Source organism: Vombatus ursinus, unplaced genomic scaffold (genome assembly GCF_900497805.2).
Source record: "Vombatus ursinus unplaced genomic scaffold, bare-nosed wombat genome assembly UNPS02014807.1, whole genome shotgun sequence".
NCBI classification, from domain to species: domain Eukaryota; kingdom Metazoa; phylum Chordata; class Mammalia; order Diprotodontia; family Vombatidae; genus Vombatus; species Vombatus ursinus.
Window position 1 is genome coordinate 5,027,132 of NW_020954585.1, and position 18,680 is coordinate 5,045,811.

General features: G+C 39.5%; 1 protein-coding gene and 1 pseudogene across 1 annotated transcript in view; one reads left to right on the forward strand and one right to left on the reverse strand.

Annotated features, from left to right (window-relative positions):
* The window catches only part of TMEM130 (transmembrane protein 130), a 51,683-nt gene that overhangs the window by 20,615 nt on the left and 12,388 nt on the right, over nucleotides 1–18,680 (forward strand). Inside the window, exon 2 of the mRNA XM_027874396.1 lies at nucleotides 14,471–14,555. Within this exon, the coding sequence (XP_027730197.1) occupies nucleotides 14,471–14,555 (85 nt within the window). The remainder of the gene's footprint in view (nucleotides 1–14,470; nucleotides 14,556–18,680) is intronic.
* LOC114052301 lies at nucleotides 15,672–17,733 on the reverse strand (annotated as a pseudogene).

The window sequence follows — 18,680 nt, forward strand, 5'->3', positions numbered from 1 at the left end:
ATGGCCCAGCTGACCGCTAAGGGTGAAGTCATCATGCTTGCCAGCCCGATCATGGAAGAGAACTGCCCCGCATTGCCCTTCCCACTGACTCCAGCCTGTATCACTTTTGCTGGACCTGCACCAACTCCTCCCTGCTGGGAAATCTGTCACAGCGGTTAGATATTCTCCCAGACACTTCCTCATTTCTGTCTAGGTTACTTACTCTTGTAGACATCTGGTCGTGCCAGTTACTTGCTACAACTCCACCTTCATTTTTGTTACAGCTGAATGCTGGTTCTGGTTTGTAAATATGGGCTGGTTCTTGGATCATCCAAGATAATGCATAATGTAGTGGGAGTAATGTAAGGCCAGACAGAGGAACTAAAGCTAAGTTGAGTCTCTTAGCTAAAGTCACATGGCAAAGAGCTTTGGATCCAGGTCTAGAATTCAGATCTTCTGACTTCTTTCCCAGAGCCCTGTCTATTACACCACACTGCCAAACATGGGTTGAGAAAGATGACACAGTCAGTCAGGTGTAATTGAGATTGTGGTGCCTAGCACAACACAGTAGACACAATGCCGGCCTAGTAAGTGTTGTTTGGTGATGACAATCTGGATGAAGAATCTGAACCAGTCTTCAATTTAGCCCATGAATCTGCTCACGTTGTTCAGGCTTCTGGTACACAATGATATGTCATTACCATCTTCCTGTGTTCCTAGAATATAGCAATAGCTAGGCACAATTGCTTTCCTCACCTCAGTCTCTCCCTTCTCTAATCATTCTCCACACAGTTGCAATATTCCTAAAATACAACCTGTGTCCCAGTCCCACTCCTACTCAAGAGGCTATTGCCTCTAGGATCAAATAAAAATTCCCCCTTTTGGCAGTGAAAGTCTTTTACAACTTGGCTTCAACCTATCTGGATATACAGATTTCACATTATTTCACATTGTTCACGAACTGTCCTACTTGTTCCTTGTGCACCATTTTCTATCTCTCACCTTCATGCCATTGTCCATGCTTTATCCAATGCCTGGAATACTATGCCTTCTCATCCCTGCCTCTTGGAATCCCTCCCTTCCTTCAAAGTTTAGTTGCTTTTCCTGACCACCCCCCAGCATTATTAGTCTCTCTTACACCAAAAGCAACACATATACAAAGTAAATATGTACATTTATATCATTTTATGCAGTTTTATTATATTGTATCTAAATATATATTTATATTATAGCATATGTATGTTGTCTTTCCTTTTATTTGTATATAATTTTATTTTTTTTTGCCCCATAGCATGTAAAGTCCTTAAAAACAAAAACTATTTCATTTTTGTCTTTATATCTCCTAAGGGCCTGTCACAGTACCTGGCACATAGCCTGAGGTAATACTTATTGAATAGAGGATATTCACCTGACTAGTATGCAAAAGATGTTTGTAAACTGGTAGATTTTTGTAATCTATCTGCAAGTCCTTGGGAATATAGTTAAGGAATGCTAAGGAAATAACTTTATAAGCATAATTTATCAAGGTCCTCTGGAGAGTTTTGGGAGGTGTTATAATGTTAACTCCCCCTTTTGGCATTTAAAGCCCTTTTAACTTGTCTCCAACCTACCTGTATATACAAATCACAAGTTCCTGAGACAATGCTGTCCCAGGTTCTAGGCACTCTGTGACCCCATGTGGCACTCAAAACCCCAACTCACCTTCTCCCTTTGATGTGTTTATTTTTAATAATCAGCCAGAGGAATAAATTAGCTCAAAGCAAAGACATTTAATGAAATGGCACAGTAAGAAAAGTAGCAAAACAATATCTCTCCCTTAAGCCCAGAGCACATTCTCCCACAAATACACCTACTCCATCCATGGGGGAAGGAGAAGGGTACACATGTAGCTAGGTAGGGTATATTCTTGGATGCTCAGCTTATACCTGCAATTCTGCAGGCCTGGAAATGTCTTCTTGTCATATTGTCAAACTCTTCCTGCTCCCTACTAGTCCCTCCCTTGGCCATATTGACCTTCCTAGATTTGCTGTCCCTACCGGATTCAGACTCCATAGTTCTTTCTCTGGATCTGGATAACATTTTCCATCATGAGTCTTTTGGAGTTGTCTTAGATCCTTGCATTGCTGAGAAGAGCTAAGTCTATCAAAGTCAGTCATCATACAATGTCGCTATTACTGTGTACAATGTTCTCCTGGTTCTGCTCACTTCACTCAGCATCAGTTCATGTAAATCTTTCCAGGTTTTTCTGAAATTGGCCTGCTCACCATTTTTTATGGAACAATAGTATTCCATTACATTCATATACCACAACTTGTTCAACCGTTCACCAGCTGATGGATATGCCCTCAATTTCCAATTCTTTGCCACCACAAAAAGAGTTGCTGTAAACATTTACTTATCAGACTTATGGTTTAAGAAAATTACTTTGGTGGTTTTTGTGGAAGATGGATGTGACAAGTGGACCAATTAAAAAGCAATTGCAATAGTCTAGGATAGAGAGGATGAGGGCCTGAACAAGACTGGTGGCTATATGAGTGGAAAGAAGGGGATGTGTGTGATAACTATTGTGGAGATAGCAACAATAAGATCTCACAATTAGATAAATGGAAAAAGGGAGAAAAAGGATTTGAGGATTGAGATCACTGACTGTGCGGTGACTGGAAAGATGGTGGTATTTATGACAGAAATAGGGAACTTTGGAAGAGGTGTAGGTTTGAGGAGAGGGAGAGATAATCAGCTCTGTTTGGGCATAATCAAGTGGGTTTGAGATACTTGTAGGACTAATAGTCCAAAATGTCAACTAGGCAGTTAGTGATATGGCATTGGAGCTCAAGATTGTGAGTAGGGCTAGATACTGAAGCCCACGAGAACTGATGAGGTCACTGGGTGAGATAGCATAGACAGAAAAAAGAAGAGGGCCCAGAACAGAGACTTGAAGTATACACACAGTATCGGTGTGACAGCCTGAGAAAGAGTACTCATACAGGCAGGTGGAGAACAACAACAACAAAAAAATCAGATGGCCAAAGAACCCAGAGAAAAGAGTGTATCTAGAAAAACAGAGTGTTTGACAGTCAGATGTTCCAGAGAGCTAGCTATGTAACCCTAGGCAAGTCACTTAACCCTGTTTGCCTCAGTTTCCTCATCTGTAAAATGAACTGGAAAAGGAAACGGCAAACCACTCCAGGATCTTTGCCAAGAAAACCCCTAAAGGGACAGAATGAGAAATCATTAGATCTGGTGATTAAAATAGCATTGGTAACTTCAGAAAGAACCATTTCTGTTGAAGCTGGAAACCAGATTGCTGAAGGTTTAGAAGAGAATAAAAGGAATGGAATTAAGAGACTATGTACAGGCAGCTTTTTCAAGAATTTTGGCTGAAAAAGAGAGGAGGGATAGATAATAAAAACTAGTGAGGGATTTTTTTCAAGAGATAGGAAAGGGGTGTGTGTATGTAAGCAGCGGAAAGAGATAAAAGATTATAGAGAGAACTGGAGTGAAGGTGGGGATAATCTGCTGAAGAAGACAGAGGGGATGTAATCAAGGTTACAGAGAGAGGCAACTGTCTTGGTGAGGAGAAGGTCCATCTCTCATCAGAAACTGAAGTAAAGGAGGAAGTAACAGGGATAATGTCAAGGGATCGTGAGATAAAGAGGAAGGGAGAAAAGGAAACTTGTCAGTGTGTGAACAGAACTGTCTGAGTTATGACAGGCTTGCAGGCCAATGTGGAGCTATCTCTCTCAGGACACACAGTCCTTTCCCACTTTTTAAATTCACAGTTCCTAACGTTTATTCATATACATTTTTTAACCATTGGGCCTTATTATGTTGTACTGATGCATATATGTTAAAACTTTAAAAAAGAAAAAAAATTACATGAATTGTGTTTAGGGGGTCCTTTCCAATAGGTTGTTTGTTTAGTCATTTTCAGTCAAGTCTCACACTTTGTGACCCCCTTTTGGGGTTTTCTTGGCAAACATAGTAGAGCAGTTTGCCATTTCCTTCTCCAGCTCATTTTACAGATCAGAAAACTAAAGCAGACAGGGTTTTAATCTGAGGCCAGATTTGAACTCAGATATTCCTGATTTCAGGCCTGATGCTCTATCTACTGCACTACCTACCTACTCCTTTCAATAGATAGTGTTTGTTAAATAAAGCCTTTTAAGTTGGATTATATAGCTCATTAATAAATTTAAGTAACTCTACATTTCACCCTACAGGGTACCATGTTCTGTCAGTTATTTAGTTATTTTATTATCATTTTAATTTTATTATTAGTTTATTTATATATAATTTATAAATTATATATTTATTATAAAATATATTTATGTATAAAATATATGTTTATAAATATAAAATGCTTTATATATTTATTCTTCTTAGTATTTTATTAACTAAAGGCAGCAATCAGAGTGTCACCCAGCTTGTTCATGCATGTTTATTTGCATGTTAACTTTCCCATTAGATTTTGAGCCCTCAGGGGCAGGGGCAGTCTTTTGTCTTGCTGTTTATCCCCTAGACTTAACACAGTGCCTGGAATATAGTTGGTGCTTAATAAATGCTTATTGACTGACTGAAGGCAGGTATTCCTAGATAGTACACTGAATGCAGCTTTACTTGGAATTGAGAGTGTTGCTGTGAGAGAAACTGACACTTATCGGATTTGTTCTTGAAACTTAAGGACTTGTTCTGTGTTACTCCAGAGAAAGGAAGTAGGATCAATTCATGGAAGTTATAAGGAGTTTGGATAGAGCATTAAAAACTGGGGGATCAGAATTCCTCAGGTAGAAGGTGATATTTGAGCTGAACCTTGAAAGAAGCTAGAGACTGTAAAAGACAGAGGTAGGAAAAAAGAGCATTCCAAATTTGAGAGACTACCTCACCAAAGCACCCAGGTGGGAAATGGAATATGTATATAAGCAGTAATTGTGTTGCTGCCAGCAATTAGCCCTCCCCCCTCACTCTACTGTTAGAGGAGATAAACCCATACAACCTTATTTTTTTTATTGTTGTTGTTTTGAATACAAGCTCATCTGGGAGGAAGCTGTTAGACTTCCCATCTTGGTGCAATTGAGTTTAGCAATTTATTGTACAGCGGCTTATGCTGAGTCATGAGACCAGGGGCATCCACCAGTAAGGCTCGGCCACATCTCAGAAGGCCAAATTTGAACAACCTGACTGAAAAAGCCAAACTTGGAGTGAAGAGTCTTAAGTTTTAGTCTCTGCCCTGATACCAATCCTGGAATTTTTGTTTTCTCTTCTGTAAAATGAGGATTTTGGAAAAGGTGGTCTCTAAGAGAGAAAGAGAAATGGAAAGAGAAAATTAATCATGGTGACCTCTAGAAAGAAAAAGAGAAAGCAAGAGACAAACTTGCTAGCTGTTTAACAGACCATGAATCTGAAATCTGGCTGCATTTAACTCTAAGACAGCATAGCCTTCAGATCATAGGAGCAGATTGAGAGCTTTTTAAAAAGGACCTTAGATGTCATGCAGTTTCATTTTACAGATAAGGAAACTGAGGCCCTGAGAGATAAATGAATTGGCCAGTGACAAAGCCAGGAATTAAATCCAGGTCTTCTGACTCTAAATCTAATGTTCTTTCATCTGTACCATGCTGTTTACCATACTTAATTTTAGTATAATATTGATTGTAATAGTAATAATAGCTAGCATTTATTTATATAGAGCTTTAATGTTTGTAAAGAACTTTACAAATATGACCTCATTTGATCCTCACAATCCTAGGAGGTAGGTGCTTTTATTATCTCCATTTTACAGATAGGGAAACTGAGGCAGATTAAGGTTAAATGATTTGCCGAGAGTCAGACAGCTAGTAAGTCTCTGAGGTCAGATTTGGATTCAGATCTTCCTGACTCCAGGTCTAGGGCTCTATCTGTTCTTAGGCTTTCTAACAGGCAAATTACCACATGGTGTCTATTTCACCTATCCTCTTCTGATAATCTCATCCCGGGACACTAGTGGGCACAGTAGCTGTTCCTGGGGGGTATTTTGTGGAGTCATCAGTAGCAAAACAATCCCCAAATTTTTGGGCTTGTTTCTGGATTCTCCTCTTCTCCTCAGTGGTACTGATGTAGTTTAAGGGTTCAGGGGTGCTGGGACTCCAATATCACAACACGCAGGTCCTGCCTGAAAGAATTCAACCCAAGCCTTCTTTCAGCCAAAGACAAGGTTTGATATGAACATCCATCATATTGGACAGACTCTTAAGGAGTCTGAACATGGGTAAGCAGTGGCTAGATTATAAGAATCCCAGCAGTGGCTAGATTATAAGAATCTGAGCAGTGGCTGGATTTTAAGAATCCGAGTATCTTAATGGAGACAAGATGGATCTTATATACAGAAAGCCTGTGGGAGGGACCTAGGAGTGGCCAGTAAGCTGGGGTGAATAGAACTCCTGGGACCTGGAACCCCCCCCTTTCTGGGGCCCAGATCCCAACCCCATCGGTACAACAGGTAGAGAAGAGGATATGCAAATCATCCCAAGAAAGCTGGTTGTAGGGACAGGTCCCTAAAGCCCTCAGTAAACTTAGTGGGATCTTCTGAGTATTGTCCCAGTTTTTCTTTAATCTGATTGAGATCTGAAATGGAGAATGGAACATACACCCTAATTGTCCCACTAGAGGAGGCAGACACTTCTCTTAGGGAAAAAAGCCGTGAAAGCACTGTGGGAAGGGAGATAGGAAGTCCCATTCTTCCAGTTCTGGCTGAAGAAGAGCAAGGTTAGGCAGTTTTCCTGGTCTCAAGGAATCAAAATTTTGAGGTTCAGGGAACCATATATGTTGAGGTTTAGAGGTTTAGGGACCCCAAAATAGCAATACATGGGGCCTGTCCAAAGGAAATCAACCCAAGCCTTCTTCCAACCAAAGACAAGATTTATTAAAGATTCCCCATATTGGCCAGACTCTTAAGAAATTTGAACATTTGTGATGCTTATATTGACAAGTGGGGTAGAGTAAATCTCAGCCATTGGCTAGATTTTAAGAATCTGAGAATTTAGCTAGACTCTTAAAGAATCTGAGCACTTTAATGAAGACAAGATGGACCTTATATACAGAAAGACTATGGGAGGAGTGGTCAGTAGACTGGGGTGACTGGTCTAGGGAGGATCTTGATGGGAGTGACTGGGAGGTCTAGAATGGGGTCTAGATAGGATCAAGGAGGGGAAGTAGCCAGGGGCCATCAGGAGGTAATAGACAATGAAGGGCTGGGCTAGGTTAAGGGTAATAGAGATTGGGTGTAGCCACTATAAAAGGCCAATTGAGAGGAATACTGAGATGATGCCTCAGGGGAATTTCTTATAGCACAGTAGTACTCTTTCATGATCATATACCACAACTTACTCAGCCATTCTCTAATTGATGGACATTCCCTCAATTTCCAGTTCCTTGCCACCACAAAGAGAGTCTGGACCCTGTCACATCCACTGCATTCCCTAGCTATTTCTACTTTTTGTCTTCTTTGCCAATTTTCTAGGTGTAAAGTGAAGCCTTAGAACTGTTATGATTTGCATTTTCTTTAGTATAGGTAATTTGGAGCAAATTCTGTGATTTCATTGGTTTGGGGAACTCCTAGCAAAGAACCTCCCTCTATTAAAGCAGATTAGTCACTGTTCTGAAACTTATAGCCTTCGAGAGTGGTTAAGGGACTACCATGGGGTCATGTAGCCAATAGGTATCTGAGGTGGGACTTGAATGCACTCTGGCTCTGAGGCCAACTCTCTACTCACTACTTCTTTCTACCTCTTATGGATGGAAATTGTTAGTAAAAGGAATACCATTGTAAGATACAGGTCCCCTAGGAGTCTTTGTATTATAAATACCACAAGTTTTCTCTTCTATAGGATATGACACAATAAACCTAAAGATATGAACACCAGGACTATGAAAACAGCACCTTCCTCAGGAATTTTGAGATTCACTATATTGCCCCAAATGCTTGGGCAAAGACCATTATATTACAGTTCTATGACATATAAAGAAAAATGTATAGACTCTAATTACTGATGGGGTTGAGATCTGGGCCCCACAAAGGAAAAACCCTGGACTTTCGCACAGGGCCATTTAAATCTCTGGCATTTGCCTGAGGCTATAATTCCATCAACTGGCCTTTCATTGTTGCTACACCCAGTCTCCCCTCCTTTGTTTTACCTCCCTATGACCCCTGGCCATTTCCCCTCCCATTCAGATCTCCTTAGACCCCTCCTCCTGTCACCCCAAACTACTTGGCCACTCCTAGATCCCTCCCATAGTCTTTCTGTGTATAAGGTCCATCTTGTCTCCATTAAGATGCCCGGATTCTTAAAATCTAGCCGCTGGTCAGATTCTTATAATCTAGCCAATAGTTTACTAATGTTCAGACTCCTTAAGAGTCTGCCCAATATGATGGATGTTCTAATAAACCTTGTCTTTGACTGAAAGAAGGCTTGGGTCAAATTCTTTTGGGCAGCACCTGCGTGTTGTGATTTTGGGGTCCTAGGACCCCTGAACCTCTAAACCGCATCAATTACCACATTTAATAATATGAGAATTATGGAACTATTTTCATTTCCATTTTATATACTTAGATTATATGGCTTAACTGGTTAAATCTAAAATAGGGCCCCTTTCATTTCACATTCCAAATTATAGTTTCCTCCTTTAAAATATGTGACAGGCAAACTGCAAAATCTGATCAGGGACCCTGAAGTCTGCCAGCATTCTAAGGGTAGACATAGCAAAAGAACTGGAATGTACCAGCCAGAACCAAGGGAAGCAAAGTCAGGACCAAACAGGGCTTGGGAGAGGGAAAAGCCTGGTGCTGACCACTAAATGCCAAATCAAGAGCTAAAGCTAGAGATATGAGTAAACAAAAGAAGGTACAGGGTTCTATAAAGAAATATTATAGGGTCAGAGGTTATGAACACACAGTTTTTGGAAGAAGAAATCAAAGTTATCGATAGTCAGATGAAAAAGTGCTCTAAATCATTATTGATTAGAAAAATGCAAATTAACACAATTCTGAGGTACCATCTCACATCTATCAGATTGGCTAAAATGATAGAAGGGGAAAATGAAAAATATTGGAGGGGATGTTGAAAAATTGAGACACTAATACCCTGTTGGTGGAGCTGTCAACTGATCCAGGAGAGTAATCTGGAATTATGCCCGAAGAGCTGTAAAACTGTGCATACCATTTGACCCAGCAATACCACTATTAGGTTTGTTTCCCAAGGTCATCAGGGAAAAAGGAAAAGAATCTACGTGTTCAAAAGTATTTATGGCAGCTCTCTTTGTGGTGGCAAGGAACTGGAAATTGAAGGGATGCCCATCGATTAAAGAATGGCTGAATAAGTTGTGGTATATGATTGTGATGGAATACTATTGTGCTTTAAGAAATGATGAGCAAGTTGATTTTAGAAAAATATGTAAAGCCTTGCATGATATAATGCAGAGGGAAGCAAGCAGAACCAAGAGAATGTTGTATACAGTAACAGCAATGTTATTTAAAGAGTAACTGTGAACTTCCAAGCTATTCTGAGTAATGTGAACATTCAAATTAACTACAAAGGACTTATGAAGGAAAATGCTATCCACCTCCAGAGAAAGAATGGATATATGGAAGTATGTTTTCTATGATTCCACATATACGTTTATATCAAACATTGGCTTTCTCTAATGTGGGGTTGGGAGGAAGTGAGGAAAGGAGGGAGAAAACTCAGAACTCAAAATGTGACCAAAAAATAAAATAAAATAAAATAAATATAACAATTTAAAAAGAAAAAAAAAGAAGAAAATATTATGGTTCAAAAATAGATCAAAAGAAAAACCCAGAGGAAGAGAGAAAATCACAATTATAACAGAGCCTCATAGGAGAAAATGACTTGGCTATAAGGACTACAAGAATGCCTAGAAGAAAAGAAGCAAGAGATTATAAATGGGAGAAAAGCTATGGAGGAAAGACCTGAAAGGAAAATTAATATCTTAGAAAAGATGGTAGTAAACTTACCCAAGAAACAGGCTCTCTAAAGATTAGAATGGGCCAACCAAGAGTCAATAACTCCATGAAACAATAAAAAGTATTAGAACAGAATCAAAGGATTAAAAGAATAGAAGAAAATGTAAAGTATCTCCTATCAAAGACAAGTGACCTGGAAAACAAATCAAGGAAAGATAAAACAACCACCATCGACATTCACGCACATGGCATGATCTCTTATTTAACAAATTGGAGATCCTCCACTTTGGAAGAATTTAATGAATTAAGGCATCTGATATACAGTCCAGAATCCTAATCCCAGGCATTCACTTGGTCAAACAATATGAACAAATAGTTCTCAAAAAAAGAATAAATAGTGAAGTATTAACAACTACATGAAAGAATGCTTCAAATCACTAATAAAAAAGAAATGTCAAGTCTGAGGTTTTATCTCACATCCTGCAAGTTGGCAAAGAGGACCAAAAATGGCAAATTAGTGATGGAAGGGTTGGATGATGATAGGCACATTGATGCTTGTTGGTGGAGCTATACATTGGTACAACTATTTTGGAAAATGATATGGAATTTTTCAAATAAAGTCTATATAAAATGTCCATACCCTTTGACCCAGAGATTCTATTGCGTGGCTTATACCCAAAGGAAGCCATTGATAAGAAAAAAGTCCTATGGGGACACCAAAATATTTATAGCAGTACTTTTTGTGAAAGCAAAGAATCGGAAACAAAATAGGTATCCATTGATTGGGGAATGACTAAACAAATTGTGGTATATAAATAATGGAATATCACTGTGCTGTAAAAAATGACAAATGTGATGAATATGAAGAAGCATGGAAAGATCTGTATGAATTGATACAGAGTGAAGTAGATAGAGCCAAGAAAGTAATAGACACAATTGCTATGATGATGTAAATGGAAAGAACTATACACCTACACACACACACACACACACACACACACACACAAATAAAAATAAAAAGTGAATGTTGTAAACTTACAAAACTCAAGACTCAAAAATGAAGAGATATTAGAGGACACCCCCAACTCACCTTGACCAGAGGTGGGAAGTCCACAGATGTTACACATTGCACATGTTTTCAATAAATTAATCAGTTGTGCTGATTTTTTTCTTCTCTCTCTCTCTCTCTCTTAAAAATTCTCTGTTATTTGGGACGGTTCTTTGAGAGGGAAAAAGAGGGATTATGGGGAAAACTATGACAATATTAAAAAAAAAGACATCAATAATTTTTTTTTTTTACCAAAAGGCAATGGAGAGCCAGACTTGGTGGTATACTCCTATAATCCCTGATGCTGGGGAGGATAAAGCTTGTGAATCACTTGAGTCCAAGAGTTCTGAGCTGCAGTAGGGCTAAAGCCAATAGTCTGTAGTAGGTCTGGCACCAAAATGATGATCAGTGAGCTACCAGGCTGCCTAAGGAGGGACAAACTAGCCCATGTCAGAAAATAAAAAGAACAGGTTAAAGCTTCCATGATGATCAGTATGGAGATTTAGGCCCATGAGTGGGCAGCTAGGTGGTGCAAGGGATAGCTAGGTGGTACAGTGGATAGAGCACTGAATCAGGAGTCAGAAGACCTGAGTTCAAATCTGGCTTCAGACACTTATAGCTGTGTGACCAATCATTTAACCCTGTTTGCCTCAGTTTTCTCATCTGTAAAATGAGCTGGAGAAGGAAATGTCAAAACACTCCACTATCTTTGCCAAAACAAACAAACAAACAAACAAAAAAACAACCCAAAAGGGATCATGAAGAGTTGAGCATGACTCAAAATGTTTAAACAGCTGCTGTACCTTCAGCCTGAGTGAGGAGACCCAGTCTCCTCTTCCTCCATGTAAAGTACTTTGCAACCCTTAAAAAACTATATGAATGTCAGATATTGCTATTTTCACGTAAGTTGACAACAGTACTAATCAAACCAAGTGAGTTGAAGGTATGTAAGGCTGCTGTTAGAGAGATAATGCCTGCTGAACTCTGTGTTAAGTATCATTTGAATTGCAAGAGCCCTTAGAGGCCATCTAGTGTACCATACGCATGAATCCCTTTTGTAGCACCCTCCCCTAGCTTCTACTCCTTGAAGATTATGAGGGATTTGTGGATGAAGAGATATGGAGAAGGAGCTTAAGCCCTCAAAGGATCACGAGTCAAGCAGTTGATTACTCACAGGCATTTAAGTATGTGTGTGGTTCCCTCAGCCTTCTGAGGTACAGGAACACAATGATGACAGTGGTTTGGACATACAACAGGCTAGTACTCCAATTGAGAGCCCAGATCTCCCAAGTCCCTACCCTTGTGTCTGATTGTGATTGCTGGGCAGAATCACAAGAACTGAGGAGGAAGGGGAGCTTAGGGGCACTCGGTCAGAAGGTGCACTGGACTGCAACACCTCACAAGGATGCTGTGATTAGTAAAGTTTGCTAACTGAGATGAAATTTGCTAAACTGATACTCTGCTAACCTTGCATTCCTATCCCTAAATGTAGCTGGCCAAATCAGTTGTTGGGTACACAGGAACATGGGATCAATCAGTGAACAAAAATGGAATCACTTTTGTCAGCTAGAGCTCATCACCCAAACATGAAGATAGTATTATGCAATGAATTACTGGCAGACACAAGACTAGGACACTCAAACAATCTTGGTACTGAGTTAAACTTATTTTAGTGGAAAACCCTTGGCCTATAAATTAGCACTAGGTTTAAGTCGCAGCTGTGCTGGGACTCACTGTGGGACCTTAGACAAATTGGGTGGGTTGCAAGTGGGTAGGCCCACTACCCTAGTACAGGACCTTAGCACCTCTTGCCTGGACTTGATATAGTCTCCTAATTGGATTCTCTGCCTCCGATATCTCCAGCCCGTCCTCCACACAGTTGCAAAAATGAAATTCTTAAAGCACAGGTCTATGTTATTGCCCTACTTATTAAACTCCAGGGGTTCACTCTGGCTTCTAAGATATATTGATTACAAAGGTACACAGAAATAGGGGTGCGTGGGGTATTCAGGAGGAGTTGCACCTCTAGTGTGAGGGCTTGCCACGCCCTTTTCAGGCCCTTCATCCAACTCTCAACTGCTTAAGAAGCTGTAGCATATGCAACAGCCACACCCTGGTAAACCTTTTGGGCAGATAGCTAAACCAGGTTGAGGGTAACCAACAGGTCTCAAACCTGGCAGTGAATTAGGGAGATGTGAAGACCTTCCTCACTGGAATGTGCAGATGAGAACAATTTGTTCCAGTGGCCATGAAGAGGGCTGAAGTAGATGCTGTGGAGTGCTTACAGGCTTGGTCAGGCATCAAAGACATCAAGGTCATCCATTGCATCCCAGGCCATGACCAATCATCTTGACTTTTGTCCAGCCACTGGACTTCAATGACCCAGGAAGAGAGAGAATGAGCCTGATGACTTTGAGCAACTCTGCTCCACTTAAATCCAATCCATTCACAAGTCAGTATATCACCAGTGATGTCATTGGTCCTCTTCCAAAACAAAGAATGAACAACAACACAGAAATAACATCTAGGAAGGTATTGTTACTATAAACAATTAGTCCCTTGTAGTGCTGGGCAATTTAACTCCACTTCACTTGGTTGGGAAAACTAGAAAGTGAAACCAAGCATAAATAAAACAAATTAGAAATAAAAAGTAAGAGCCCCGGCTCTTACTGACGTCAGGAGGACCTGAGTTCAAATCCAGCCTCAGACCAAACACTTGACACTTATTAGCTGTGTGACCCTGGGCAAGTCATTTAACCCCAATTGCCTCACTAAAAAAACAGAAAAAGAAAAGAAATAAAAAGTAAAGCGTATTTGTTATAAGAGTCAATGCACCAATGAAATGCAAAAACATAGGTTGAGATAAACAAGGAAGAATAGCTTTGATGTACAAAATTCTACAAATCCAGCTTCTTTAGCACTGTTTCCTTATCTGTAAAATAGAGATAATAATAATACCTACCTCCCAGGGTTGTTGGGAGGATAAAATGAGATATTTGTAAAGTGTTTTTCAAACCTTAAAGTACAATATAAATGCTAGCCATTATATTATATCACAATGTTATGTTGTTATGTCATATCATATTAATTATTATTATTATATCTTTGACTTCATTGGGGTTTTGTACTCAGTAGTGGTACCACTGAGTCAAAGGAAATGCACAATTTAGTTACTTTCAGAGTTTCAAATTGGTTTGCAGAATAGTAATACCAATTCCCAGCTCCATCAACAGTCCATTAGTGTGACTGTCTTTTTATGGCTTATCCAACATTGACTATGCCTTTCATCCAATTTTATCCTGTGTCTGTACAGTCTGTGCAAACCAGAAATCTTTTAGGGCCACTGTATGTCAGTATAATTTCAGACTATGAATCTCCTCTTCCCCCTTCCCATACCCCCTAAGGTGAATCCTAATGAATCAGATTAGAATTTTTTTTTTCAGTTCACCTCACCTGTTTGTGATAAATTGTTAAATTCTATGTTTCAGATGCTATTAGAAGCATCCAAGTCTTAGGACTGAATGAGACAAAAGTGATGCAAAGTGTGACCTTCTCTCTGCATATCACTGGGAGGTAAGAAACAAGAGCACTACTATTTTCTAGTCTCCCTGTTACACCACTTTTCTACAGTGTTGCTCAGATTCTTAATAAGATCTTTGTTCTTTTAGCCTGTTTTTAACCCTCTCGGCTCCAGCAGGAGCAGCTATGCCCAGGTGCACTAGAGCTATGTAGAAGAGAAAACCCTCTCTTAATCAATCACCAATCAAGCAATCAACAAACTTTTACTAGGTACTTCCTATGTCCCAGGCTTTGTAGTAGCTCCTCCTCAGTCCTAGATCCCCTGTTCTAATTGGGGTTAATGAAAGTAAGATTAGTGTTTACTGGCTATCATACTGATTGGTTCAAAAAATGCCTTCTCTTGCTCTCTTCTTCCTTCCTTCCCTCCCTCTCTCTGCACTATGGTGGGCCGTTTTTGTGAGCTGGCTAGCAGGGGTATAAAGTGCAGTCTTACTGCTCATATAGGGATTTAACCTTGATCTGGATTTCTGATGATCTGAGCTTATCAACTTTCCTTCTCACTAGAGAGAGAGTGTAGTGGAAAAGATAGCATAGTGCCAGGTACGTGGTAGGAGCTTAATAAATGCTTATTGACCAACTGACTAGGTTCACACCAGTCTTCTGACACTTCCTATGTATGTGACCTTAGGCAAATCACTTCATTTCTCTGGGCCTGAGTTTTCTTATCTGTAAAATAAAGGGATAGATGGCCTCTAAGGTCACTTCTAGTTCTGAGTTTGTGATCCTGTGACCATTTGAGGACAGTTTCTGTCATGTAATAGCCTTTAAAGAAGTAGTTCTTACCCCTTTTTGTGTCATGATCTGCTTTGGCAATCTGGTGAAGCCTATGGTCCCTTTCTCAGAATGATTTTTTAATCCATAAAATAAAATACATAGGATCACAAAGGAAACCAATTACATTGCAATAGTTATCAACGTATTAAAAAACAAACAACCAAATTCACAACCTCTAGGTTTGGACCACATAGGAAGTGGCTTGATATCTAGGGATTCTGGACAACTTGTCCATTGGTCCAGGAATGTGTTGTATTTGAAAATGTCATCCCATTGAAGTGTCTGCACACATATTCCTATCTCTCACCCACCTGATATCCCCTCTGTAGGCTGCACCTAGCAGTTGTCTGCAGAGGAAAGAGAGAAGTGAAAAAGGAACCCCTCTAGTATGTTTGTGATTACTATCTGCAAATGTTTATTTTTAAGTAGAGTCCAAGTGGACGATTGTTTGTTTTGTTGTTTTTTTTTTAAATTTTGGATGGGATGGGGTCTCATCAGAAAGGGTTTTTTTCCTTTGTTTTTTCCTATTCATAAAACTTTTATTCCCCTTACATCAACTTAATACAAATGTTCTTAACAGTTATGCTTGGATTGTTCCTGAAAATTTCATAAGACATTAAACAAAGCTAACCATCAACTCATTTCCCTATTAACTATTTTTACAGGATATGCATGTTAGGCAAGTCTCAAAAAAATCACAAAAGCGAAAAGCCTAAAAAAAGTTAAATACATGGGTTTTTTGTTTTACTGCTATATTTGATATATAGTGACTTTATGAATATCAAGCAATTCATTTTTTTTTTTGGCGATGCAATTGGGGTTAAGTGACTTGCCCAGGGTCACACACCTAGTAAGTGTCAAGTGTCCGAGGTCAGATTTGAACTCAGGTCCTCCTGACTCCAGGGCTGGTGCTCTATCCACTGTGCCACCTAGCTGCCCCTAGCAATTCATTTTTACTGCATCTTTACTTGTACATTTGTGCTTAGATTACCTCAACCATTTAAATACAAATAAAATGAATGTAGCAAAAATAATGAAAGTAAACAGCAGGTAACTTTACAAATAATGGAATGTGAACTGTTTCTGCCCTTCTCCAGAGTAAATTGACCGGGTTAAAACTTTGTGTAAGGAATACTTTTGCAACTGTAATCATAAAGGTGTACACGTTGAGCTTGTGTATTCCACAGATAACACATGGAATGACATCTAATATCCATGGGATGTCTGTTTCTACCACAGTCATGAATGCTCCAATCCTAAAGTAACCACAATAACTACACCTGTGGCTGGAATCAATTACTCCTATATCCCCCTACCATGAGAGACCCATATGTAGGCAGTTTTCTTTACCTAGATGTAGAAGCTGTGTTAACACTGGCCTTGTGAAATCACAGTGTACCAAAAATACTATACCAAACATATAAAATGTGTATAAAATTCCATATCCCCATATTGGCCACCTCAGATGAAAACAGATAACTCCCCAAATGTTAACTGGCTCTACTCCCCTAATATTAAAAATAAAAAACACATGGGAAATATAGAAATCCAAATAGAAGTAACATAAACCTGTCATAAATCGTAAATAAAAACTATTTGTGGGACAGCATGGATGACAAATGGTCTTCTGTGTGTAAATTTTATAATGAGGCAGACAAAAGATGGATGGCTGGTTAATCTCCCTTCCTTCTCCTGCTTCACCTTCATCTCCTTGGGTATCTGATGTCCACAATGTCAAATTGTCTCTCAGTAATTGTGTTATTAGTGTACTGTCTTTGATTCTTCCCTTAATGTATCAAGTTCAGCAATGCCTTTCATAGAAAGTTGTCTTTGCAAGGGAGCAGGCTTTCTCTGGAGAGTTCAGGATCTCATAATAGAACACAGAGAAGCTCAAGGCCAGACCCAGGCCTATAGGATGCATTGGTTGCTTCTCCTTTTGGCTGATTTCAAATACTTCTTGATAGGCTTGTTGTGATTAATCCACTATTCCTTTCTTGTCATCTCCAGCAACAACCTCAGCCAAATAATGGTAGCAGTATCCTTTCATTTTCAAACTTTTTCTAACTTTGCTTTCTGCTAGTGAAGCAGAACTTTTCCAATAGAGACAGTACATCATTGCAGATAGAGTTGGTTTGGTCTCGACTTTCTCTCTGTATTCTCTGGCCATCTGCTGTTTTTTCTCAGCATTTTCCGTCTTTTGTGCAATACTTGAAACAACCCTCCAACATGATATTCGGGCCCCTATGACATTATTGTAAGCAACAGAGAGAAGATTGTTCTCCTCGTTGGATCATTCAGCTCCTTGCTCAGTTACAGACTTCATGTAGGCTCCCATGGCATCATATCTCTCAATCTGCTTAGCCAGTTTGGCCTTCTGCACCGACTCATTTTTATCCATGACTGAATGTTCTGTGCCTGGAGTGAGTGGCAGTGTTGGGGACAGACAGATGGGGGTGCAGGAGGGAATGGTGGTGGTGGTGAAGAGTGGGGTAGCAGCTGCAGTGGCAACAGTGGGACTGACTCTGTTCCTATATTTCTCAGCTCAGACAGGGTTTTCTTCTATACTCTCTGGCATATAGTAAACACTTAATAAATGATCTATCTATCCCTATCTCCTTAAATGTCTATCTATTTACCTATCTATCATCTATCTTACAGCCAAACCTCTTCTGATTAATTGCATTCCCCTCTGATCATACCCCCACTTTCTTGGTATAGTGGAAAGATGATTTGTTCTAACTAGCTAATTGACATTGGACAAGTCATCTAGTATCTCTGAACCTCAATCTCCTCATCTGTAAAATTAGGAATAATATTTGCAGTCCCTACCTCACAGAAGTGTTGTGAGAAAATTATACTGTTGCTCTTTGAGAAATGCTATAAAGCGCTATAAAAAGTGGAGTTATTATTAATATTAGCTTACTGCTTACATATACCAGCTAATTCTGTCTTAACATGTGCTTAGTTTAGGGTTTTATTTGTCGTGTTTGTGTTGTCTCTTCATCTAGACTGTAAGCATGTACAGAGCAAGATCTGTCTTCTAATTCTATCCCACATAATCACAGCAACAGACACCCCCAACCTATGCTTGAAAAGGAAACTCCACTATACCATATGTAACAAGTGATCATACAGCATCAGCCTGAAGACCTCTAAAGAAGGCAGGAGTATACTGGAGCTGACTCAGACCAAGAGAGCCAATTGTTAAATTTTCAGTGTGAGCATTTACACTTTGGAAATCAGCAAACAAGCAAATGAGGACTTGATTTATTGTTTTGTTGATTGTCTAAATGAAGGAAAGTGATGGAGAAAATTTTGATAAGGCAGATTAAACATAAAGGTGTA